The sequence below is a fragment of the Lissotriton vulgaris genome, chromosome 10 (genome assembly GCF_964263255.1).
Source record: "Lissotriton vulgaris chromosome 10, aLisVul1.2, whole genome shotgun sequence".
In the NCBI taxonomy this organism is placed as follows: Eukaryota; Metazoa; Chordata; class Amphibia; order Caudata; family Salamandridae; genus Lissotriton; species Lissotriton vulgaris.
Window position 1 is genome coordinate 8,923,272 of NC_141698.1, and position 26,142 is coordinate 8,949,413.

The 26,142-nt window shown below is 49.7% G+C and overlaps 1 protein-coding gene across 2 annotated transcripts in view; it reads right to left on the reverse strand.

Annotated features, from left to right (window-relative positions):
- The window catches only part of FAM120C (family with sequence similarity 120 member C), a 493,040-nt gene that overhangs the window by 183,026 nt on the left and 283,872 nt on the right, over positions 1-26,142 (reverse strand). For both annotated transcript variants that reach the window (XM_086940173.1, XM_086940172.1), the window contains exon 12: positions 2,718-2,927. In XM_086940173.1, the coding sequence (XP_086796299.1) occupies positions 2,718-2,927 (210 nt within the window). The remainder of the gene's footprint in view (positions 1-2,717; positions 2,928-26,142) is intronic.

Below are 26,142 nucleotides of genomic sequence, written 5' to 3' on the forward strand. Positions count from 1 at the left end.
TCACTGTGCCAGTGCTTCTTTCTGAAAACTATTCCACAACTGACCCTTCAGGCCGCCCTCTAAGTCTTTAGTAAATAGTACCTGGGTACCTAGGTCAATGGGACTAAGGAGGGTCCTCTAGGGACGTCTCACCTAGGCCAATCAGACTGCTGCTGCAGCATACATGCCAACTAGCACTGCCTAAAGAATTTTAGGTACGTCTACCCTCTAGTGGGTCACACAGACCCAAGGGAGGGTGCACTATACCAAAGTATAGCAAATATACCCCTACAATACCCATTCTTAGATATTGTAAGTGCCAGGTAAGCCATAGAGAGTACATGGGCTGGAAACTCAACTCAAGTTCCTAGCACCATGATGGCTTTTCTAAACTAAGGAGTGTTAGAGTACCAAATAACTCCTCTCAAACCCACATTGGTGCCAGTGTGGGATTTATTGTAACATGTACTCAGAGGGCACCCCTGAATACCTACCAACCATGACGGGCTCACAAACTGTCTGCAGACAGCCTGCCACCACCAGAAATGTTTCTTGACCGCTGGGTCGAGAGCCTCTGCTCTCTGGGACCAGAAACAATGCACAATCTGGGAGGAAGTGTCACATCTCGTCCCACAGGAACAGCACAAGTGCTTGAGACGGAAGCTTCAAAGGCCTGCCACCTTTGTAATGCAACCTCCAGCCCCTGCTGCTAGCGGATGGCAGCCCCGGGTTTACGCCCGCACTTTGGGCGCTTAGCCTAGGAAGAATAGGAGCTGTGTCCACCTCTGGCAACTCCACCCCTAAGGTAGGGGAGGCAAGGTGAAGGAAATATTTCTGTCACTGCGATCTTGAAGATGGGGAGACAGCTCCAATCAGGACTAGGACTATGCCACCTCCCACAGAAGGGTGGCATAACTGAGGGTAAATTCATCCCAGGTAAAATGCCCGATGGCCGTACCTGTTACTCCCCTAAAACGCCCCTAAATTTAGTATTTAGGTGGCTCCTTATGACCTGGAAGGAAAATGCTACTTACCAGTATGCATCTGTTCTTGGCATGTAGAGCTGCAGATTCACACACTAGTGCATAGATCGCCATCTGGTGGTGGGCCCGGATGATTACACTTTGTTGTTGTCCTGGAGGAGTCTTTGTATGGTAGATGACTCCTCCTCTGGAGCATAGTGCGCATGGGCATCGACTCCATCTTCAGATTGTTGTTCGCCATTAGGGAAGTGATGGAGCTGTACAAGAGGTAGTGATGTCCATGTGATTTGTATCTAATTAAGATAATACTGGAACAGATAGAGGCAGCCGGGGAGGCGGGTGGGCGTGTGTGAATCTGCAGCCCTACATGCCAAGAACAGATGCATACTGGTAAGTAGCATTTTCCGTTTGAGGCATATGGGCTGTAGATCACACACTAGTGCATTGATTGCATAGCAGTTCTCTCCCTTAGCAGCAAGTACCAGTATCTGTTGCAGTGGTTTGGAAAGGTGTTTTGAGTACAGCCTGGCCCACAGCAGCTTGTTTTGCTTGCACATCTACACAGTAGTGCTTTTTGAATGTGTGCGGTGTAGACCATGTGGCTGCTTTGCAGATATCATCTAAGGGAATGTTTCCTAAAAATGCCATAGTTGCCCCTAGTTTACGGGTGGAATGAGCCCTAGGGGGAATGGACAGAGTGCATTTTGCTTTTTGGTAGCAAATTTGAATGCACTTGACGATCCACCTTGCAATCCCAGTTTTTGAGATGGGATTACCTTTATGTGGAGGACAAAAGGACACAAAAAGCTGTTTTGTTTTACTAAATGGCTTTGTCCTATCAATATAGTAGAGGAGAGCTCTTTTGACATCTAATGTATGTAGAGCTCTTTCAGCAAATGTTTGAGGTTTGGAGAAGAATACTGGCAACTCAATAGACTGATTGAGATGGAACGGTGAAATGACTTTTGGGAGGAATGCATCTTCCTCCTCAACCGGTGATTGAGGTTGTTCTTCCTGCTTGACATGGTTATGACAGAAAATGTGTGGAGTGGTCTCTATGCTCCACTGTGACATCTCGAGCCTACGTGCGCGATGGTTTTGAAGGGTTTACTTGGAGCAGAAGCTTTCGCAATCAGCTTTGCGATGTTCCGGCAACAGGCAAAGATTGCAGACCTGGTGCACGTCGATCTGTAGGTACTTGGCGTGGCAGTGAGGACAAAAACAGAATGGCGCCCGTTCCATCACCAGCAAGTTATTCTCAGACACCGCGATGGAGGCTGGAGGCCCCAAACAGCGGGGCCCTGTGGGGGCTGCGGTAGAAGCAATACAACTCACTGAAATATGTATACCTCGATATGTGAGAACTGTAAACGTGATTGAAAACAACACCGACGAAGGGGGAGGTAGTGAGCAAACTGAAAAGAGCTCCAAGACCAAGACGAACCGGTGCTCAGGCACACAAGTCCGAACCAGACAGCGTGAAATAAAACAATCTAACAATTGTGTCAATGCCCATGCGCATTATCGCCAAGAAGAAGAGTCACTTTACCTCGTGACTCGAAAGACTTCTTAGAAGAAAAACAGCTTCCACACATCCAGGACACAACACTAGTCAGCAGGAGTATGCAATGCATGTGTATCTACAGCCACACATACCTCGAACATAAATGTTACTTAAGTGCTCTCTGCTGGCATGGAGATTGGTTATCAAAAGGAATAAAAAACATTGACAATGAAGACTATTCCACATTATACCTGTCCATCACAGAGATCGATCAAGGGTGCTCGCTCTCGACCTGCCCGAATGAGCTTGCTCTGGAAAAGCTTTCCATCAAAATAGATCCAAGGACAGCAGTGCTCCCACGGAACCGGCTGTCCACAGGCGTCATTGGCAAAAAGGGCTGTGTCCACCCCACTCATGAAAAGGGCAGCAAGCTGAATACCACGGACATCCAACCTCTCAATCTGTATAGAACACAACCAAAAGAAAACAACAAATAGGAAAACTGGGTGACCGCAATCTGGTATTAAGTGATTCTCAATCCTGAACAGATGTCTGTGCGAGATGTTTACAGTGGTCAGTATCTGGTTTTTAAATTATACATCTTTATACAATTTTCACAACCTGAAGATAGCCAATTAAACCTTTAACCTGACAAATTAAAAGCACCATCCTCTTAACTTTCCTCCTGTTTTTGAGTATGTGCATAAGTGAAGTTGGCTGTCAAGTGAAAAACAGATAAGTTGCTTATCAGTAACAGTTTACCAGCGACGGAAACTAAATCCTGAATCATAAACTTCAGAAAAATCTCCTGCTGCTAGGCGGAGCCTCTGAAATACACTTATTTTTACAAATATTTCCATGAATAAAAGCATTTTACATTTTGTAACAAATAATTTTTTTGATGCGTATTGCAGATCCCACATATTGTAGGATCTTTTATCCCAGGTGCCAGATTGGATGTGGTAAATTTGTAAACGTCTTGCGACAGTCAGAGCTTTTGGACCTTAAAACTTGATTAAAGAGGAAGCACTTAATGTATTTCTTACCAGTTTAGTTTCAACAATTCAGAGCAATCCTAAAGTTCATAATACAATTACATTTGTTTGATCCATAGAAGATGAGGGAGCCACAACATGATTTCTTTTAAAGCATCTTTTTTTGCATTCCAGAAATATTGCGCACTTCCGGACAGCCTAGCCAGTCGGTCTAGGGCCCACACTGCTCTGTTTCATAGAGTGTGATTCAGTTGAAGCTGAACCCTGGTTGTGTTTTACCAAACATGACACTGCAGGTCCAGGCAAAGCATCACAGGTACTGGTGATGCCCAATCTGTTGTTTTACTCACAACTCCACAAAGACTAAGGTCACAGGGGCAGAGTTAAGTAACGGAAAACAAAATGATCAAACTCTCAAGAAAGGGGGTATGTGGAAGATGAGCAATCTGCTTGAGCAGAAAGTAAATTAAAGAAGAACAAGTTGCTTACTTTCATTAACGCAGTTTCTGTTCGAAACTTCATCTAACTGCAGATTCCTCCACTTAGAAATAATCAATGTTTGGGCCAGAGTTTTCCTGGAGAAGCAGGGGGTGTAATGGGAGGGTTTTACTGATCATCTTTAACATGAAGCACAAGCAAGAATGATTATTGATAGAACCTCAAAAGTAAGTTTGTTATCACATATAATCTACAGCTTTCGAGCAGAAGTAGGAGGGATGGAAGCCTTGCTGAGGACACCAGGTCACTGAGGAATGGGCGGAAGGATTGCCGATCTAAGGAGCTCCGTTTTATCAGTATTTAGCCTGAGCATGTTCAAAAACATCCAGTTCGCAGCGTTCTGAGGCAATCCTAGAACTGGCTCTATATAAAACTCAAGGCCTCCAACAAGGAGGAGGATCCGGTGGGTGTCCTCAGCATAAGCATAAAATCGAAGATCAAAAAAAGAAATAGAAGTGGCAAATGGAATCACACAGATGTCATAAAACGTGGGACTCCGTGACGAACCCTGGGAAACCCCACTGGTGATGGCTTTGCTGTGAGAGCCAACATGGGAGTATCCTTGAAATGGGTTAAGTAACTAACTGATTGAGCTGGAAAGTCGTGCAAGAGGGTTTGCTGTCTTGGGCCATTCTGTCCGAAGCGTCATTGACCTGAAAACTAGAATTGCCCAAGACTATTAACGGGTCAGTAGCTAGACTAATGCCGGAGATAACTTCGAGCAATGAAGAGATAAAGCGTTTAATATGACCAGGTTTGTAAATAAATACAATTTTCACTTTGTTATTAATGGTGAGGGTCACAGATCTTTCTGAGCAGTACACCTACACTTCAGCAGTAAATGTCATGTGGCTCCGCAGTAACCCTATAACACCCTGGAAGTGACTGAGCGGAACGCATGCAAGCAGCACCCCTGCATGTGGTTGTCACATTCCATGCCTCCAGACATGGAAACAGGGGTGGAGGAATCATATCGCCCGACGCCCAAACCTATTAGATTGTTAGAATGGGCAAAAGGATTGAGGGCCAGATGTAGGAGCCCAAATACCGGTCTGTAACAGCCGAATTCGGCCGTTACCGACCGGTATTTGGTGATTGGGATGTAGGGGCATCATCTACAGATTCAGTAAATTTACCGAATCGGTAAAACCCAGATGTAGGTGGGACTCTTCTGAGTCCCAAAGGCCTTTCAGATTCGGTATTTTACCACCCAATCCAATTGGGTGGTAAAATACCGAATTCAGGTGTGCATGCACATCTGTGCATGCACACCTGTGCAATGTGACACACAGACATGCCCTTAGGGCATGTCTGTGTGCCACATGGCACACAAGTCCGGAATTGGGGTGCTAGAGGGTGTCAAAGTGACACCCCCTGCACCCTTGCAGGATTCGGTATTTACCGATTCGGTAAATACCGAATCGGTATTGCCCATTGATTCCTATGGGCTTCATGGCCCATAGGAATCAATGGGCAATACCGATTCGGTATTTACCGAATCGGTAAATACCGAATCCTACCGATTCGGTAATTCTCAATTTGGAATTACCTACATCTCCCCCCCTCATATTTACCGACTCTTAAATACTGAATCGGTAAAATTCGGTATTTAAGAGTCGGTAAATATAAATTACCTATATCTAGCCCTTAATGTCTATTTGTGCCTATGGACAAGTGGACATTCAATCACTAAAAATATATGAGCTGATGGCACTCTGGGGCTCACGGCCAACTGCCGTCAGAAAGCATTTGGAGCCCCTTGAGTGGCTGGATGCCTGTGACTGGGCTCTAGCCACTGATTGGCTGGGGGAGCTTGAGCCAAACATCAGTGTTCTGTTTGAAAAGTGGGGGTTCAACACAGGTGCACTCCACCTGCTTAACCCAGCCGCAGAACATGCAAAGCTGGGCACGGAGATAAGGAACCCTTTTTGTGCTGCTGGGTCCCAGCACTGTGGCCAGGAAGCCATGTGGTCTCTACCGCTGATTGTTGCATGGCTTAATGCTCCTGTTCAGGGGTATCCGTCCAAGGCAGGCCACTCGTTTTTGGGGAACTGTGGCACCTGTGTGCACTTCCTGGAATCGAAAGCAGCAGGTCGGCATCTCAGACACACTGTATACTCCCCCAGTGGAGTAACATTAGCTCTCAGGGTGCAGGGGTGAGAGCTTCTGACATTGTGCACGGGCCTCCTTACATTTCATTACGCCACTGGCTCCCCTGGCAGGTGAGTCAGCCTGATAATGGTTTATGCAGTGATCAGAGCCTTTAGAAAATGATCTGAGAGCTGTGATGCTGCTTTTTCAAGGGCTGTGTTCTGTGAGCCTACAGGCAGGTCAAGTAGATTTGTGAGATGTGATGCTGCCTGTTCAAGGGCTGTATTCTGTGAGCCTACAGGCAGATCAAGTAGATTTGTGAGCTGTGATGCTGCCTGTTCAAGGGCTGTATTCTGTGAGCCTACAGGCAGGTCAAGTGGATTTGTGAGCTGTGACGCAGCCTGTTCAAGGGCTGTGTTCTGTGAGCCTACAGGCAGGTCAAGTGGATTTGTGAGCTGTGACGCAGCCTGTTCAAGGGCTGTGTTCTGTGAGCCTACAGGCAGGTCAAGTGGATTTGTGAGCTGTGACGCAGCCTGTTCAAGGGCTGTGTTCTGTGAGCCTACAGGCAGGTCAAGTGGATTTGTGAGCTGTGACGCAGCCTGTTCAAGGGCTGTGTTCTGTGAGCCTACAGGCAGGTCAAGTGGATTTGTGAGCTGTGACGCAGCCTGTTCAAGGGCTGTGTTCTGTGAGCCTACAGGCAGGTCAAGTGGATTTGTGAGCTGTGACGCAGCCTGTTCAAGGGCTGTGTTCTGTGAGCCTACAGGCAGGTCAAGTGGATTTGTGAGCTGTGACGCAGCCTGTTCAAGGGCTGTGTTCTGTGAGCCTACAGGCAGGTCAAGTGGATTTGTGAGCTGTGACGCAGCCTGTTCAAGGGCTGTGTTCTGTGAGCCTACAGGCAGGTCAAGTGGATTTGTGAGCTGTGACGCAGCCTGTTCAAGGGCTGTGTTCTGTGAGCCTACAGGCAGGTCAAGTGGATTTGTGAGCTGTGACGCAGCCTGTTCAAGGGCTGTGTTCTGTGAGCCTACAGGCAGGTCAAGTGGATTTGTGAGCTGTGACGCAGCCTGTTCAAGGGCTGTGTTCTGTGAGCCTACAGGCAGGTCAAGTGGATTTGTGAGCTGTGACGCAGCCTGTTCAAGGGCTGTGTTCTGTGAGCCTACAGGCAGATCAAGTGGATTTGTGAGCTGTGATGCTGCCTGTTCAAGGGCTGTGTTCTGTGAGCCAACAGGCAGGTCAAGTGGATTTGTGAGCTGTGATGGTGGTTGTTAAGAGCTGTGTTAAGTGAGCATGGGGGCAGGTCTCTTACCAGCTCCGGTCGCGGTCGGGGGATCCTCCAGAAAGAGGCTGCAGGCTTCGCTGGGATATTGGAAGCAAGTCAGAGATCACAAGATCTTGGGTCAAAATCGCCAGGGAGACCTCCTCGTGGTGTTGGGTCACTTGCACTGGGGCCGGGGGCGACGGGTGCAGAGTGGGACACACTCGCAGATTTGGCCAGAGCTGGGAGTCTGTGGGTGAACAAATCCTGTGTTAACGGGAGGCAAAGTCTTTTCTTTGGAAGGCAGGGCAGGTTCATGAGGTTGCTGGCTGCAGGATACACCGGGCTTTTGCTTCTGCAGGTTCGAGGTGGGGACAGGCCGGTAGGGCAAGGGCCAATTCAGTGGGCGTCCTCCTCTTCTTAGCTTCATAAAAGGTGTTCAGTCCGTCCTCTTCTTTTCCTCCTAGTCGTTGCTTGTCTGAGGAGGCAAGATTCAGGGGTGCTCCTAAATACTAGGGGTGTTACAGGTAAGTAAAGGTTGGGACCAATGGGTCCCTTCCTTGGGGTGGGTACACCCCCTATTATGCCACCCTCTAATGAAAGGGGGGTATATGCCTCACTCTGGTTGGCTGGGTCCCCCATCTGCAAGATGGCGTGGATTGGGAGTTGTGCTTCACCTCGCTGCTCGCACCTGAGGAGTGGGATTGGCAAAGGTGGGCACACCTCCATTCCTCACTTGGTTTTCCCGCTGGTTCTCCCGCCCAAAGTGGGGTTTAGAACCTGTGGGGACCAGTTGCTGGGAGTAGCAAAAGGCCTGGGGACTCACACAAAGAAGGCAAGCCTTTGAAGCTTCACCTTCGTGGACCCTGCCCATCCTGGGGGAGGAGGCTTGGCACTTCGTCCCAGGATGTGATTTGTTTCAGATCCCCCCCCCCCCCCCATCCCCCCCCCCGCCCACCTGAGAGCAGCAGGCTCACGACCCAGAGGTCCAGAAACATGTCTGGTGGTGGCAGCTGGTGAGAAGTCACTTAGCCTGGACACTAGTGTTAGGTCATTTTGCAGGGGGCATCCCTAAGATGCCCTCTGTGTGCATTTTTCATTATATCCCACACTGAAATCAGTGTGGGTTTATTGCGCTAAGAAGTGTGATGCCAAACTTCCCAGGTTTCAGCAAAGTCATTATGGTGCTGTGGAGTTCAAACTCAGCACCATATACTCTTAATGGCATTACATCACTTCCACTGTCTAAGAATGGTTCTAGACACTGTAGGGGTACAGGGCTCATGCACCTGTATCCTCACCACTGGTATAGGGCACCCAGCTAGAGGGGTGTCTGATTCATGCCAGGGCAGTGGGTTGTAGGCATGGCGCACAGGGATGTGTGCCATGTCGACTCTTCACTTTGTTCTGCACCACAACACGCAGCCTGCAAAGGCAGTGTGAAGGTACAGGGCCTCTAAAGGTAGCACAATAAGTGCTGCAGCCCTTAGAGGGCTTCCCTGGCCACAGTGCCCTGGGTACCTGTGATATCATTTACCAGGGGTTGACCTGTGGCCAGAGTGCCAATTGGATTTTGTCTTCAATGCAGTTTGAGAAAGAACATAGGCCCTGGGTACCTGACTGGCTGGAGCTCAGGGCACACTCAGTCAAAGTACACCAAAACTTCAGCAAAAAGTGGGAGCAACCATGCAAAAAGAGGGCACTTTCTTACACACTTGGTTGAATCACTGGACACTGAGGTACTGATGGACCCTTTAAAATCCCATAGGTATAGTTGTCCCCAGCATATTCCATTGCTGTTGAATGCTTTCATCCAGCTACAGTGGGATGCTTTGGCTCCTAGTGAACTGGATATCATCTCTGCGGTACGGTTACAGGATTAATCGGCGGCTGCTGTGAGGACTGGATTGGACCACCTTTGCTCTATAAACCTGCTTCGGGGTGCGTCTTTAGGAATGTCATCTGTGGTTGCTGACAACAGGAATATGGTGTCCACCACTTTCAACACAAACTAGGCTATTCCGTTTGGTGGGAACTTTTTATTTGGCCTGTTTTCAAACAAAAAGAAAAAAATGATGTTTTTTTTCTCTTCTCTTCTCTTCTCTTCTCTTGCCTCTGGGCACCTTGGCTTTCTGTGTGCATGGGGATTCAACCTGCCTGAAGGTTGCTTTTTATGTTTTGTTTAGGGAGATTATTTATAGGTGATTTTAGAATGGCTTTAAATTTTATAATCTTTTATGGACTGCTGTTTTTAGATATCTTTTAGGTCGACCTTAAGTATGAGGAGTGCGTGCTATGTGCCCGAGCAAGGCCCCTGTAGCAACGCAGCACATTTCTTACATCGCCATCGTTTTGCATAATAACATTTTACGATAACCTTTTGCACATATTCACATGCGTGATGACGTTAGATTAGTTTCTCACAAACTGCTTTGCTTACACATTCCGTTACGCACATCATTATCATGATGCTTCGAACATGGAGTACAAGTCCTTTGCACATGCTGTACAATGTTGTTCTATCTTCATCCACGGGGCGAAAGGGCTATCTGCAAACCCATAAGAATGATAATTGCATATACATTGCAAGGATGCTTTTTATTATAAATAAATAAGTCCGAGGATTAGCCAGAGGAGACACTTCAGCTGACCACGAGGGGTCCCTGCATGCTGATGCTTCAGCAAGCAACTATCTAACATCTCTGTGAGAGGTGTCCAGTTTGTGACCAAGACGGGGTCCTACATTCTTTCCTGCCAGGTAATGTGGTTGGATCATCCTGTGGGGGGATTCTTGGCTGCACACTCACACACACATCGGATAGGGACCCTAGACACACATCGGGTAGGGATTACATATCAGGAGTACGAAAACAAGTTACTTACCTGTAACTGTAGTTCTCCAGTATTGAAAGCTTTCATAAATTCACATGCCTGAATAATTCCCCGTCGTCGAGACGGGAGTCTCCGGTATATGAAAAAGCAATGCTTAGATAGATAGCAAACTGTAAAGAGGTCTAGGCCTATTTCCCTTTTGCAACCCATAACCTTCGTTATGTAAAAGAGACCAAAATTGTCCCTGAATCAATCAGAACCTCTCACCCTCTGGAACACTCCTGAGAGAACCTTTTGCCCCTCAGATTGTCTAGCACTTGTGCCTTAGATATCATTCATGCTAAATCCAAGGTGAGCCTCTCAGGGGAGGAGGGTGGGCCGCATGTGAATCTATGAAAGCTTCCAATACTGGAGAACTACAGTTACAGGTAAGTAACTTGTTTTCTCACTCCAGGATTGGAGCTTTCATAGATTCACATGCCTGAATCGGAATAGCGAGCATTAAAACATGGCCCATTTTTCTCACATACGATCTGGAATTAGGCAATATATATATATATATATATATTAATCCAAATTTGCTCAGATGTAAGGCCGCACACCACACGCAGGACAGTTTTCAAAACCTTTAATGAGAAACATGCAGCTTCTCATCCCGATGTTTAATCCCTTGGCCTGACGCGTTTCGAAGCCTTTTCGCTTCTCATCAGAGGCCACATGTCAGGAATGCAGTTCATTGCTCCTCCATTTCCCTCGCTTCTTATTTCAATTTTGATTGGCCTCAGGTGTGCCCCCATTATCGTCTTTCAACAGTGCATGCTGGGAAATGAAGTGAAATTACGCAGTTCATACCCTCCAATGGGCTCGATTCTTGCATGAAATTTTGGGATAAAATTAAAGCCCTCCAGTGGGCCCCCGGATAAGACTCTGCATATTTAAATGTTCAGCCTGCTGCGCCATAACATAAGAGGAACGTTACCTCTCATGCGGTCCTTTATTTTCAATCAGGCAGTGCGATCCCTCCACGGCCGGAGCCGCCGTGATGACAAATTAATCCAAATTTGCTCAGATGTAAGGCCGCACACCACACGCAGGACAGTTTTCAAAACCTTTAATGAGAAACATGCAGCTTCTCATCCCGATGTTTAATCCCTTGGCCTGACGCGTTTCGAAGCCTTTTCGCTTCTCATCAGAGGCCACATGTCAGGAATGCAGTTCATTGCTCCTCCATTTCCCTCGCTTCTTATTTCAATTTTGATTGGCCTCAGGTGTGCCCCCATTATCGTCTTTCAACAGTGCATGCTGGGAAATGAAGTGAAATTACGCAGTTCATACCCTCCAATGGGGTCGATTCTTGCATGAAATTTTGGGATAAAATTAAAGCCCTCCAGTGGGCCCACCACAGACACGAGTCTGACCTCCTGCTGCTGGGAGTCCTTCCAGCGAGGAGAGCTTGGACAAAGGGTTTCCTGTCCGGGGCGGTGCTCGCACCATCCCAGACAGGGTTTTGTGTATCCTGGGTAGGCAGGGCTTTACAGGAAGGTGACTGCGGAGTGGCCCCCCGGTGCTCACTACGCATCTGCCGGCTAGAACCAGTTCCAGGGGCACACCAGCCCCTGGCCTGGGGAAAGTCCGACATGGGAGAGGGGTGTAACCACCCCCCTTCCTGGTCCCACCCCTAGGGCAGGACCTAGTCATGTACCCACCCCTTTCTTTAGGATAAAGGCCGGAGCGGGGACCCTTCCAAATCAGATCATCTTTGAATCAAGAACTACTTTCTACGAAAGGACATTCAAGACTCTTCTCAAGATTTCTCCCTTGTGGCTAAGGAGTAGTCACCCTGCATCCGCAGGCACCATCTAAGAACTCTGAGGTTTGCTGCAAGTCCTTCCTCAGGAATCCGACTGCCCAGCTCGACGAGAACCGGCTTCCCTGGCACCTCTGACCTCTACCCACATCGTCAGCTCAGCTGAGATCCGTGGGTGCGACGAGACCTCGAGGGACCGGCCATCATCAGAACCTGCACGATTTCTTAAACCAGCACGACCGCCGAGGGATCCTCTGGTGAGTGCTTTGGGGTCCGAGAAGCCCCGACCCTGAGCAGCTCCAGCACCGAAGCGCAGCCTCCCAGCATCTCCACGATCTGCGTGGGGCCCTTCTGCTTTTGCCGCTCTACACGTTGTCTGGTTACTAGCCGCTGGCTTGTGACCTTCTTGACGACACCCGACAATCAACGCTGCTGGTCTGGTTGCTCCAGACTGGCCTTTGCTCCCTTCTGAAAGAGGAGCACCCCGGACCCTCCTGGTCCACTCAAGACGCCGTTTAGGTCCACCATGTGGCCCTGAATTTGCCAAGGCTTGTTGCCCCAACCCTGGGCCCAGCGACGCTGACAGCATCAACCTTCGTGGGACAGCTCGCACCTCCATCCTGGTCGCCGACAACGCCTCCTGGTCCGTGAGACTGCAGAGCCTAGCGTCGCCCACTCACCTAGTCGAGGTGACGATCATCCGGTGCCCTCCTGGTACCCTCTGACTACTGGCTAGTAGTTACGAACTTGGTCCCCTCTGCTTTCAGGTGTCATCCATCTCTGATCCAGGCTTGGATCTCTACGAACTATCTCCACTGGTCGCCGGCCAGCAACTCCTTCCTTCCGGCTCCTGGCTCGCCAGCGAGGACTCCCGACGTCTGTAAAGACTTGTGCAGCCGCAGCCCTTGGGCTAGGTAACTTCGGCATGTCGGTGCCCGCATAGCCTCCTTATTTAAGGGTCCCGAGTCCCTACCGCTTCCGACTTGCCTTATCGGGTCCGCCCGAGACCACTAAACTTTCCGTGCCCTCGGGCACTTGTATTGATTGTGCACTTGAAGTATTTTCTTAAGAGTTTCGTTGTGTGCTTAGTACCCTGTCCTCATAAAGAGTACAGGGCTGTTGTGATTCTAATAAATACACTGTTTATTTTCATAACACTTGTGTGGTGTCCTTTCACTTTGAGTTCAAGGGGTATGTGATGGTATAACAGCTGGCTTAACACGCCCTCTAGAGTTTAGCCCGAAGACTGCTCGTATCCACGCTACTAGGATAGCTGGTCTAAGGTTGACTTACAACCAATCACCATAAGGGTCGTTTGGACTGATGCATAGTGATCACTAGATTAGTGAGCACTGCATATCAGGCCAACTTCTCACAGTCAGGTTGCCTGTAGATTTTACTCTTTATAGGCAGACTGTCACCAGTGTCCACCTCATGGGTGCACAGGTTTGTCTGACTGGGTGTCAGAGAGAACATTTGTCTAAAGGACTGAAGAACTTGTTTGCAATCCTTTTGTTGATGTTCAGAGAGGCTGTCAGAAAAGACTACACCATCTACTGACGCATCATCAGGGTTCTGAGTGAGCAGGTCTGGGAGAGGGTCACTCTCTTCCACCTGTCCCTCATCTGTAGTCATGAGCAAGCCCATGTATTCCCTGTTGACAAATGCCTTGAGCCTGTTCACATGAAGTACTCTGTGAGGGCTCCTGGGAGTGCCAAGGTCTACCAGGTAGGTGACCTCTCCCTTTTGTTCAATGATGGTATGGGGTCCAGACCTTTTATCATCCCTTTGAGGGTCTTGTTGAATCTCTCCACAAGCCCATTGCACTGTGGGTGATAGGGGGTGGTGAATTTGTAATTGACACCACACTCCTTCCACATTGCAGTCAAGTATCCTGGAATTAAGTTTGCACCTCTGTCAGAGACAACCTCCTTAGGAAACCCCACTCTGGAGAAAACTCCAAGTAGGGCCCTGGCAAAAACAAGGAGCTGTAGTGGTCCTAAGGGGAATAGCTTCTGGATACCTGGTGGCATGATCCACTACCACCAGTATAAATCTGTGCCCAGATGCTGTTGGGGGGTCCATTGGTCCAACAATGTCAATCCCCACTCTTTCAAAGGGTACCCCCACCACAGGTAGTGGTATAAGGGGGGCCTTTGTTGTGCCACCTGATTTGCCACTGGCTTAACAGGTGACATATGAACGACAAAAGTCTTTGGTGTCCTCAGACATATGAGGCCAGTGAAAGTGTGGGACAAGTCTTTCCCAAGTCTTGTTCTGGCCTAAGTGACCTGCAAGGGGAATTTCATGGGCCAAGGTGAGAAGGAAACTTCTCAGAGACAAGGGGATGACCAGCCTCCTGGTAGCACCAGGCTTGGGGTCTCTTGCCTCAGAGTAAAGGAGTCCATCATCCCAGGACACTTTATGGCCACCTGTGGCATTCCCTGCAGCCTCAGCAGCAGCCTGCTGTCTGAGGGGTTCAAGAGATGAACAGTCTAATTGTGCCTGTCTCAAGTCTGCCCTGGAAGGTACCCCTGTCCCAAGAAACTCAACCTGTTCAGGGTCAAGTTCTTCTAGGACAGTTCCTTCTGGGGTCTTTGGGTCAGCCTCCTGTGAGAGCTGATCCTCACCTTGAGGCAAGGGGGAAGGCACTGCCTTGACCCTACTGTTCTTACTCTTGGTTAGTGTCTGGTCCATTGTTCCAGGATCCAGCACTAGTTCAGCTGGGCATTTTTTGCCTGTGACCTAGTCACAGCAAGGACATGTGCTGACAAACCTAACATTTCCACATGAGTCCTATACTCCACATCTGACCATAAGGAGGATTCCAAATCATTGCCCAAAAGACAGTCTACTGGGAGGTCTGAACAAACAACAACCCTTTTGAGGCCATTTACCCCTCCCCAGGAGAAGTTAACAAGTGCCATACTATGGTTGGTAGTGACATTGCTAGCATTGGTCACTAGGTAGTCTGAACCTAGTATTACCTGTCCAGGGTCCGCAAATGCTGGTGTCACCATAGTGACACTGGCACAGGTGTCCCTGTAGGCCTGAGTCATTTTTCCATTGATTAAAGGCGTTTGCCTGTACTTGCCCAGAGTACTGGGACTTATTGTAGGGGTCAAATATGTCCCCAGTACAAACAAGAACATCCTGGGTAGGTACTCTGACTAGGTCAGAGCCTGCCTCAGATACCAAGGTTAACCCCACTATAGCCTTTTGAGGAACACTACCACTACTAACTGAACTAGGGGTTGCAGGTGCCTTAGGGGCAGTAGTGGTAGGAGTTTGGCCTTTCTTGGTGCACTCACTAAACCAGTGAGTATTAATTTTACAGTATTGGCACCATGGTTTCTTCTGACCATCATTCTTCTTCTTTTGGGAATTCTGGGTCCCACCCTCCTTAGATTGTCGGGGCCCTGTTGAAGACTTCTGGTCATTTTGCTTATTCTCATTACCCTTCTGGCCTGCTTTCTTCTGGCCACCACCCTGGCTCTGGTTCTGCTGCTTGACCCTTGTCCTGACCCATCTGTCTGCCTTCTTTCCCAATTCTTGGGGAGAGGTCAGATCTGAGTCAATAAGGTGCTGATGCAACAACTGATTCTGACAATTACTTAAGATTTGTTCTCTCATAATTAGATTATACAATCCAGTGTAATCAGTAATGCAAATGCTACTTACCAGTATGCATCTGTTCTTGGCATGTAGGGCTGCTGACATTCATATCTGTGCATAGTCCGCCACCTAGTGTTGGGTCCGGATGATTGCACATTGTTGTCCTGGAAGAGTCTTCGAAGTATCACGAGATAGGTGGCTCCTCCCCTGGACTACAGTGCGCATGGGCATCGCCTCCATCCCCAGATTGTTTTTAGCCATAGGCAGAGATGGAGTGAAGAAGTGAGTGATGACCATGCTATGAGCATATGTGTGTATATGAATACATACTGCAGCTGCTACAGGCGCCGGGGAGGAGGGTGGGCGATATGAATGTCAGCAGCCCTACATGCCAAGAACAGATGCATACTGGTAAGTAGCATTTGCAGTTCGAGGCATGTGGGCTGCTGAATTCATATCTGTGCATAGAATACATAGCAGTCCCTCCATTAGCGGCGGCCGCCCGTGCCAGCTGCAGCAGTCTGAAAAAGCGTTTTTAGAACAGCCTGACCAACAGCTGCCTGTTGTTTTGAATGCACGTCTACACAGTAGTGCTTAGTGAAAGTATGAGTGGTAGACCATGTGGCTGCTCTACAGATGTCTTCTAAGGGAATGTTACCTAAGAACGCCATAGAGGCCCCCAACTTCCTAGTGGAGTGGGCCCTCGGTGGGATAGTGAGAGTGCGCTTAGCTTTAGCGTAGCAGATCTGAATGCACTTTACTATCCATCTAGCTATTCCTGCTTTGGAGATTGCATTTCCCTTGTGTTGTGTGGCAAAAGCAACAAAAAGTTGTTTGGTTTTGCGGAAATCTTTTGTCCTGTCCACATAATACATCAAGGCCCTCTTCACATCAAGGGTGTGGAGCATCCGCTCCGCCAGCGTCTCTGGGTTTTGGAAGAACACCGGCAATTCAATAGTTTGGTTTATGTGAAACTGCGAGACCACTTTGGGTAAGAACTTAGGGTTAGTGCGGAGCACCACCCTGTTGGCATGTACCTGGAAGAAAGGTTCTTGGATGGTGAGCGCCTGCAGTTCGCTAACCCTCCGTAGCGATGTGATTGCTACCAAGAACGCCACCTTCCAGGTCAAAAACTGCAGCTCGCAAGAGTGTAGTGGCTCAAAGGGAGGACCCATCAGCCTTGTAAGAACCACATTGAGGTTCCATTCCGGAGCTGGTGGAGTCCTTGGTGGAATGACTCTTTTGAGTCCTTCCAGAAAAGCCTTGATAGCAGGGACCTTAAAGAGTGACAGGTGTTGCCTATTTTGGAGGTATGCTGCCATAGCCGACAGGTGAATGCGGATGGAAGAGTAAGCTAGATTACACCGATACAGGTGAAAGAGGTAACATATGATGTTTTGAATGGAAGCGTTTAGCGGGTCAATGCTGTGCTCCACGCAGTAGACGACAAACCTCTTCCATTTAGCCGCATAACAAGCTCTAGTAGTGGGCTTTCTCGCCTCCCGAATGATGTCCATGCAATCGGGAGGAAGATTGAGGTAGCCAAACTCTAGGACTTCAGGAGCCAGATCGCCAGGTTGAGCTGTTGCGGATCTGGGTGCTGAATGTCGCCATGGCTCTGCGTCAGAAGGCTGGGAGTGAGATGAAGCCTTTGATGCGGTACCACGGAGAGTTCCAGAAACGTGGTGTACCATGGTTGGCGAGCCCACGTTGGAGCAACCAGGATGAGAGTCATCGAGTGTTGCCTGAGCTTGCGTGCCACCAGCGGTATCAGAGGTGCTGGGGGAAAAGCGTACGCAAATCTGCCTGACCAGTTCATCCACATCGCATTGCCCTGTGATTGGGGGTGTGGGAATCTGGCGGCGAAGCTTTGGCATTTTGCGTTCTCCTTTGTGGCGAACAGGTCGATCTCTGGATGACCCCACCTTTGGAAGTACGGTTGGAGTACTGATGGATGTAACTCCCACTCGTGCATCTGATGGCTGTGTCTGCTGAGCAGATCCGCCATTTGGTTGTCCTTGCCTGGGAGATGTTCTGCCATGAGGAAGATGTTCCTCTGAATGGCCCACTTCCACATGCTCTGAGCCAGATGAGACAGCTGTGGAGAGTGTGTTCCTCCCTGCTTCTGGATGTAGTACATGGCCGTCATGTTGTCCGTCCGGATCAACACGACCTTGTTGCACAGATGTACTTTGAACGCCTTTAAGGCCATGAAGATTGCCATCAGTTCCAACACATTGATGTGCATCTTCCTTTGCTGAAGTGTCCATAGTCCCTGCACCGTGTAATGGAGTACATGCGCTCCCCATCCCTGGAGAGAGGCGTCCGTTGTCAGGATGATCTGTGGGACAGGCTCTTGGAATGGTCGGCCCTTGCAAAGGTTTTGTGGATTCCACCAATGCAGAGAGTTGTACGCCCGACCGCTCACCAACACTAGGTCTGTCAGTTGCCCATGAGCCTGAGTCCACTGACGTGCCAGGCACTCCTGAAGCGGACGCATATGTAGTCTCGCGTGCGGGACAATGGAGATGCAGGAGGCCATCATGCCTATCAACTGCATGAACACCCTCGCTGGAAGCGAGTTTTGGGGTCTGAATCGTTGGATCAGCGCCTGGATACTGGCGATTCTCACTGAACTCGGCTGCGCAGTGGCTGCCAGAGTGTCGATTGTCGCGCCCAGATACTGTCGCACGTGGGCGGGCTGGAGATGGGACTTTGGGTAGTTCAGAGAGAATCCCAGATCGTGCAGGAGGTGAATGGTGCGTGACACGTGGTCTACGCACTGCTGTTCCGTCTTTGCCTGAATAAGCCAGTCGTCTAGGTATGGAAAGACATGGACGTGCTGGCGACGGAGATGCGCCGCCACAGTCGCTAGGCACTTGGTAAAAACTCTCGGTGCCGTGGTGACCCCGAACGGCAGGACCCTGAACTGGTAATGCTGGTCTAAGATCGTGAATCTGAGATACTTTCTGTGGGAAGGATGCAGGGGAATATGAAAATAGGCATCCTTCAGATCCAGCGTTGCTAGGAAGTCCCCCTGTTGAAGCAGGGGAAGCACTTGCTGCAATGTGAGCATATGGAAGTGCTCCGAGTTGATGTACCAGTTTAGGGGCCTGAGGTCCAGGATCGGCCTGAGCGATCCGTCCTTTTTGGGGATCAGAAAATACAGTGAGTATACCCCCGTTCCCCGTTCTTGCAATGGAACGAGCTCTATTGCCCCTTTTTGCAGCATGACCAGTACTTCTTGCTGCAACAAGGTCAAGTGCTCGTCGGACATAGCACGGCTTCTTGGCGGTATGTCCGGTGGAATGGACGTAAGTTCTAGACAGTACCCGTACTGGATAAGAGACCTCACCCACCTGTCCGTGGTGATGGACCTCCACGCCGGCAGGAACTGCTGGAGTCTCCCCCCGACAGGTGTCGTGTGATCGGGGGGAAGTGACAAGACGTCACTGCTTGTTGGAGGTGGTGGACCTGGAGGCATTGTTTCCACGTCCCCTGCCTTTGATATTATTGCCTCTGTAGCCACCCCTGCCCTTGTTGTTGTTATACGAGGACTGGGTGTTACCCTTGTAGTATTGAGTGGACTGGGATGCCTGGCCTCTCGAGGTGCCCCTTGAATTGGAGCGGCGAAAGGAACCACCCCGAAACTGCTGACTTTGTAAAGCCCCCATAGACTTGGCAGTTTCGGTATCTTTTTTCATCTTTTCTAGGGAGGCATCCACCTCAGGGCCGAACAGATGGTCAGGATTCACTGTTTGACCCAGTATTGTGGTTTGTATGTCGGGTTTGAACCCAGAAATTCGAAGCCAGGCATGGCGTCTAAGTAAAACGCTTGTATTGATAGCTCTGGAGGCAGTGTCTGCCACATCTAGGGCACATTTGATGGATGCATTTGTAATGAGTTTACCCTCCTGAATGAGCATCTCCCCCGCCTCCTTGTATTGGTCAGGCAAGTGTTGCAGGATGGCCTCTAATGTGTCATAATGGGCCCTATCATAACGTGCAAGCAGGGCTTGAGTGTTAGAGATCCTCCAGATGTTCGCTGCCTGTGCAGCAATGCGTTTGCCTGATGCCTCAAAGACCTTGGACTCTTTGTCTGGGGGAGGAGCATCACCAGTAGTCTGCGAATTCGCCCTCTTTCGAGCGTTGGACACCACCAGGGAGTCCAATGGCAAGTGTCCCTTAATATACGTGGGATCCGTGGGCGCCGCTTTATATTTCCTGTCGATGCGAGGATTGACCACCCGTGCCCGGGTGGGTTCCTTGAATACCTCCTGTGCATGCTTCGGTAGTGTCGGTAGCATCGGTAGTGTCTTGCATCGGTAGTGTCTTGACTTGTTTTTCGGCTACCGAGAAGGTGTGAACCAAGAAATCCGCATCCACGGGGTCTGAGTGCAGTTCGACGTCATGGTTCGCTGCAGCTCTCTCTATCAAAGCATTGAATGCCGCCGAGTCCTCTGTCGGGGACGTCTTTGCGGCGAAAAGTTGAGTGTCCTGGCCCGACTGCGGGTCGTCTGTGTCGCCTCCTGCTGTCCAGGGCACATGCTCCTCTTCCGGATCCGAGTACGCAGGATAGTTGTACTCGGCCTCTTCCTCGTCCACGTCAGGCACGGGGGAACGGGCCGGCGAGTGTTCCAGAGCTTGTGGAGACAGAGGTTCCATCAGAGCCGAAGATTCCGCCGAGTACCCTTTGTTCTTGAGTGGAATCCTGAAAGGTTCCATGGCCGGCTCCGACGTAATCTTTCGTTTGAGGAGCGACAATTTTCCGGTGTTGGCGTCGATGATCACCTCACGACGTTCCTCCACCGCAAGCGGTTGGAGCCGAAGCTTCGACACCACCAAGGCAGCCTTCGGCGTCAGTACTTCCTGAGAGTGTCCGCTCTGCTTAGGCGCGAAGGCCTTCGGCGCCGACTTGGGAGGAAGGGTAAAACGAATGGGCGTTTGTTCCTTGGCAGGCTTCGGCGTGGACCTAGGCACTACAGTGTCCTTGCTGGGAACCACAGTGGACTGTTGGATCCGCCGTAAGGATTCTCCCACTTTCTTTGTAAGGGATTCCGAGGGCTGAACAGTCTCGAGCGACTCTTTGTCTCCGAGAGCCCGGTCGCCGGTAGGTCTCTTCTTCGGTGCCGACGCTCCATGGCCTGGCGCACCGTCGGCGTGACGCTTCTTTGAAGCCGTCTTCGGGTCCGCGACCCCTTTCGGTGCCGACGCAGCCGCGTCAGGTGCCTTCACCTTCGGCGCCGACCCAGAGGGCTTCGGGTCGGCCATTTTGGCGCGGCTCTTCTGGTCGGCCATTTTGGCGTGGCTCTTCAAGTCGGCCATCTTGGGTTTTGTGGAAGTTGACGCCTCCAGAACCTTCTTCACCAACGCCACTTTCGGTTTCGGTTTCGCATCCGAGGGTGCGAGACCAGTTGGCTTCACTTTCGGTTTCTTGTTAGAAATGTCCGTGACCGGGCCCGCAGGCGGGGACGTAGGACTCATAGTTAGATCTTGGGTAAGGCCCGAAGGCGATCCCTCGACCTGGGCCGTATGACTGGGAGTAACCCCGGAGTCTGGTTGGGGATGCTCTTCCTCTGAGCTATCTCCCATCGTGGCACAAATCAGTTCGTCGTCCCCTACCTCACCGGAGACTTCGTCGTAGGCCTCCTCATCCGCGTCGTAGGTCTCTTCCTCGGACGCGGGGCCAGAGTCCGACCCTTGTACGTCGTCCTCTTCCTCGACCGATTCCTGAAAGATGTCATCAGGTGGGGGCGCCGAAGCCGACAACTGTGCCTGGAGTCGATTAGCCCGGCGAATCTTCAAAGTTTTCTTACTCCTAAACTTTGAACACGCCATGCAGGTGTCTTCACGGTGATCCGGTGACAAGCATGTGTTGCACACGGGGTGCACGTCGAGGTGCGAATATTTTGAGTGACACAGCGGACACTTCTTGAATGGAGTCCGCTCCATAGCAAAGGTTGTAGTGTAGGCCCGTCCGCGTCGAAGCACGTGGAAGGGCAGTAGGAGATCGGAGCTGAGAGTCAGTAAGAAAACCCGAACGCAACTATACCGACGCCCAGCCTAAAGACCTTTTGGTCTCAAGTAAAAATCGAACAACTATCGGTTCCGATGGAGGGAACCGAAAACACATCCGAAAGTCAGCCCAATCCTGAGACTGAATTTTCTGGGTGTCTCTGAACAGCAACCTGTACTGCTCAGTTGTTAAGCCAAACCCATCAATCAGTGTATTCTTCAGGACTTGGTAATTGTAAGCATCCTCAGCTCTAGTAGTGAGGAGCTTATCTCTACCTTTACCTTCAAAGGAGAGCCACAATATAGCTGCCCACTGACTCCGGGGGATGCACTGGACAGTGCAGGCCCTCTCCAAAGCAGTCATCCATTTGTGGATGTCATCCCCTTGTTTAAAGGGGGGCACTATTTTACTCAGGTGTCTAGTATCAAAACTCCAGTCTTTATCTCTAGGGATAATGCTGCCACCAGTGGGGTCTGCCCCACTCAATTTCTGCTCTCTGGCAAAGGCAAGTGTTTCTTTGGCAAGGGCAAGTTCTTCCCTCTCAATCCTCAGATTGACTTCCCTCATCTTAGCTTCATGCTCCCTTCTCTGGGGGGATGTCATCCCTCTCTGAGAAGATGCCTGAGAGACATGGGTGTGAATAGATCTGTTAGAGCCTCTGGAGAGAGACCTAACTTGTCTATTCCCAAGGTTAAGCCTGCCTGAGGATGGGCCTGGGGGTCCCCCAGTTCCATTCTCATGTATGCTTAAGTTGGCCCAGGTAAGTCTGCTGACTCCTCCCTGACCATGGTTTACCTCACCATCAGATGAGTCTCCATCTCCCTCCACTTCATCAGTTTCTGGGAAATTGGAGTCCTCCTCTAGTGGGGGTATGTTCCCCTATGTAGGGTCAGATGGGCCTGGATTAGAAGCCCTTCTGGCATCAAATGTCTCTAAGAGACCTATCAGAAAAGGAATTGTAGGGTTAGAACCCTGTTTTAGTTTCCTGGAGGTACACAATTGTCTCATCTCCTGGAAGCTAAGGGCTGCATATCTTGACATGACCTGTGGCGGGTCGACTGCCACAAGGGGAGCAACTGTGTTCTCTCCTGTGGTAGACATGCTTTTCTAGTGAGGTGTAAGTGGTGCACTTACCTACACTATCGGTTTACCTACTGATCCCTTGCTAAGAGTTGTAGTCAGGGTGTGCTACTCCCTTTTTACTACAACAGCTGGTTCAGTAGAACTCGGAGTATTTCTAAGCTTGTTATATGTACCTATGGTACCTTATGTGATCTTTCAAATTATATCTCAAGATTATATTTGGTAAAAACAACAGCAAGCTCAAATCCCAACCGCTGCACACCAATGTGAGAAGTTGGCCTGATATATGATGCTCACTAGTTCTAGTGATCACCTTGTATCAGTCCAAACAACCCTTATGGTGATTGGTTGTAAGTCAACCTTATAGACCAGCTATCCTAATGGTAGCATGGACAAAGCAGTCTTTAGGCTAAACTCTTTTGGCATGTGAAGCCAGCTGTTTTACCGCATATAACCCCTTGAATACCAAGTGAAAGGACACCACACAGGTTGTTATGAAAATAAACAAGTATTTATTAGCTAACATACACCTCTGAACTCTTTATGAGGTCAGAGGGCTAAGCACATGACAAACTCTTAGGAAAAATACGTTTAAGTTGCACGATTTACAATGGTGCCCTAGGGGCACGACAAACCATATACCAAGTAAGTGGAATGTGAAAGTCAATCAAAGGAATGGAGCTGTCCAGAGGCTGTAGGATCGCTGGGACCACGCTATACTAACTTGAGGTAAGTACTAGGAGGCCCACGGAGCGCGTGTGCAGAGTGTGAACTCACACGCGAGATGCGTACAAACGTCTATGGACAGTACAGTTTTAAGAAAAAGGTGAGTACGGACGTCCCTGACTAGATAGGACTAAAACGACTGTGGAACTGGACACTAGGAGAGTCAAGCTACCCTTGAGCACTGAGATGCTCGTGTTACCTCACCCACAGGCTGCAGGTGCATAGGTGCCAAGTCGTGTCGGGTTCCGGGGTTGAAGAATATGGAGCCTGGAGGAAAAGATGCTGCAGGCGGTCAGGAGGAAGATGTCCGTGTGATCCAAGGGTAGATCAGTGAAGAGAAGAACCTGAAAGCAGAGGGGACAATGTTCAAAATCACTAGCCAGTGACTGGAGTGGAACCAGGAGTGGAACCAGATGTCGTCGTCGCGATCAGGTGAAGGTGGACGCTTGTCTCTGCAGCCACGTGGACCAGGTGGTGTCTGGAGTGGACCAGGAGGGTCGGGGTGCTCCTCTTTTGGAAGGGAGCAAGGGCCAGTCTGGAGCAACCAGACCAGCAGTGAAGTTGTCGGAGTTCGTCGTCTAGGAGGTCACTAGCCAGCCGGCAAGTGACCAGACAACGCGTCGAGCAGCAACCAGGCAGAAGGGCCCCACGCAGATCTCGTGGATGCTGGAGGGCTGGTCTTCGATGCAGGAGCTGCTCGGGGTCGGGGCTTCTCAGTCCCCCAAAGCACTTGGACGAGGATGCCTCTGAAGTCGTGCTGGAGCGAAGTGCTGCTTCTTTCAAGATGGCCGGTCCCACGTGTCTCGTCGCACCCACGGATCTCAGCTGTGCTGCAGATGTAGGTAGAGGTCGGAGAGGTCTGGGAATCCTTGTCTCGTCGGGCTCTGAAGTCTGGATCCTTGCAGGAAGACAACAAAGGGAAGCCGCGGTACGCTGATGGTGCCTGCTTGTGCAGGGTGGACACTCCTTGCCCACAAGGGAGATTTCTTCAGTCTTCTGTGGAGCAGAACGTCGAAGTCCAGAGTTTCTTCTTGTAAAGTTGATCAGGATAATCTAATTTGGAATGGGACCAGCTCCTACCTTTATTCGGCTAAAGGGGGCAGCACTACGACTAGGTCCCTCCTCTGGGTGGGACCAGGAAGGGGGGTGGTTACACCCCCTTTCCTTTGTCCGGTCTTGCGCCAGCTCTGGGGCTGGAGTGCCCCAGGAACTGATTTAGACCGGTGTATGCACAGGGACACCTTGTGTGCCTCAGGCATGTCTCATTCCTTTCAGCCCTGTCCTACCGAATACACAAAATCCTGTCCGGGGTGGTGCTAGCACCTCCCAGGGCAGGAAACCCTTTGTCCAAGCCTCCCTCGTTGGAAGGACTCCCAGCAGCAGGAGGTCAGACTTGTGTCTGTGGTGGCAGCATCCATTTTGTGATGCTGAGGCTCGAGTTAACTTTAACCGGGGTTCACAGTTACATAGATGTCGTGTCCCTCTAGAAGGGTGGAATGCTACCCCCGTTGCCAGAATTGGCGAGGGGTTAGTATTCCAATTCGTATGACACCTTACTCGACATGTTTTGATAAAGCGATACCAAAGTTAGCATTTAACCGCGAGGATTAAAATGCACTTAAGAGTATATGGTATAGCCTTATCATGGAACAGCCATTAGGACTTGGTTCCGCAAGCTGCAAACGGGCTCAGCTCATGCCAGAGCACCATCTCACATAATTCCAAGCACTCTGCCTTCAGGATTGATAAGGCCTTCTATAGTAGTGGCTGATAGGAATATATGTGTCCATTTTAGGTTTAGATATAGGGAACTATCTCTAAAGCAAAGGGTGATTACACCACCTTGCCCCAGCTGTCATGCAGCCAGTTGTGTCAGATTTGGATGGCCAGCCAGGGGTGGCATAATACATGCTGCAGCCCCTGGTAGGCCCTGGGTACACCTATGCCCTGGATACCTAAGGTATGCTGTACAGAGACTGATAAGGTGGCCCAGTACCAATTGGTAAATGCACCTAAGGTACATTGTTGTCAATTTAGAGAGAGAACAGCAAGGCTGTGGGTCCGATTAGCAGGCCCACAGCCAGGGAAAGTCGTAAACCTACACTACACTACTCCTACACTACGCATAGCTTTGTTATATACCGGATTCTCCCGTCTCGACGACGGGGAATGATTCAGGCATGTGAATCTATGAACGCTCCAATACTGGAGTAACTCACTTGACAGAAAGCACTAACTATAATAAGAGAAATAAAAGTAAAACACATTTTACATGAACAGATTGAACAGATAAGCAACAATTAGTGAAAAGAAAAACTGACATTTGACCTCTGTCCTTGAAGAGACAGCAAATGTGTCCAGACAAAAAAGATTTAAAGGCTTCTATATTGCTCATTCACTTTTTGAATGAACAAAACACTTGTTCCTTCCAGTTTAAATTAAATCGCCAGCATGGTTGAGTAAATGCTAAAAATAGCTCGACCTGCTAAAATGTCATTCGACAGTACGAGTGGATTTTGAGAGGCCTGAGCGTGACCTAAGCAATACCGTCAAAGACAATAAAAGATCTGAAGAATCGTACAGAGCGGAGTCGAAAGACGGAGCAGAGGCATACACGCCCGAAGCTGATGGCAGAGAGAAAACAAACAAACAAAGGAGTCAATGTCCGTGCGCAGTATCACTGGAAGGAGGAGTCACTCTGTCTCGTGACTCAAAAGTCTTCTTTAAAGAAAAAAAACTTGCACAACTACGTACCCAACAC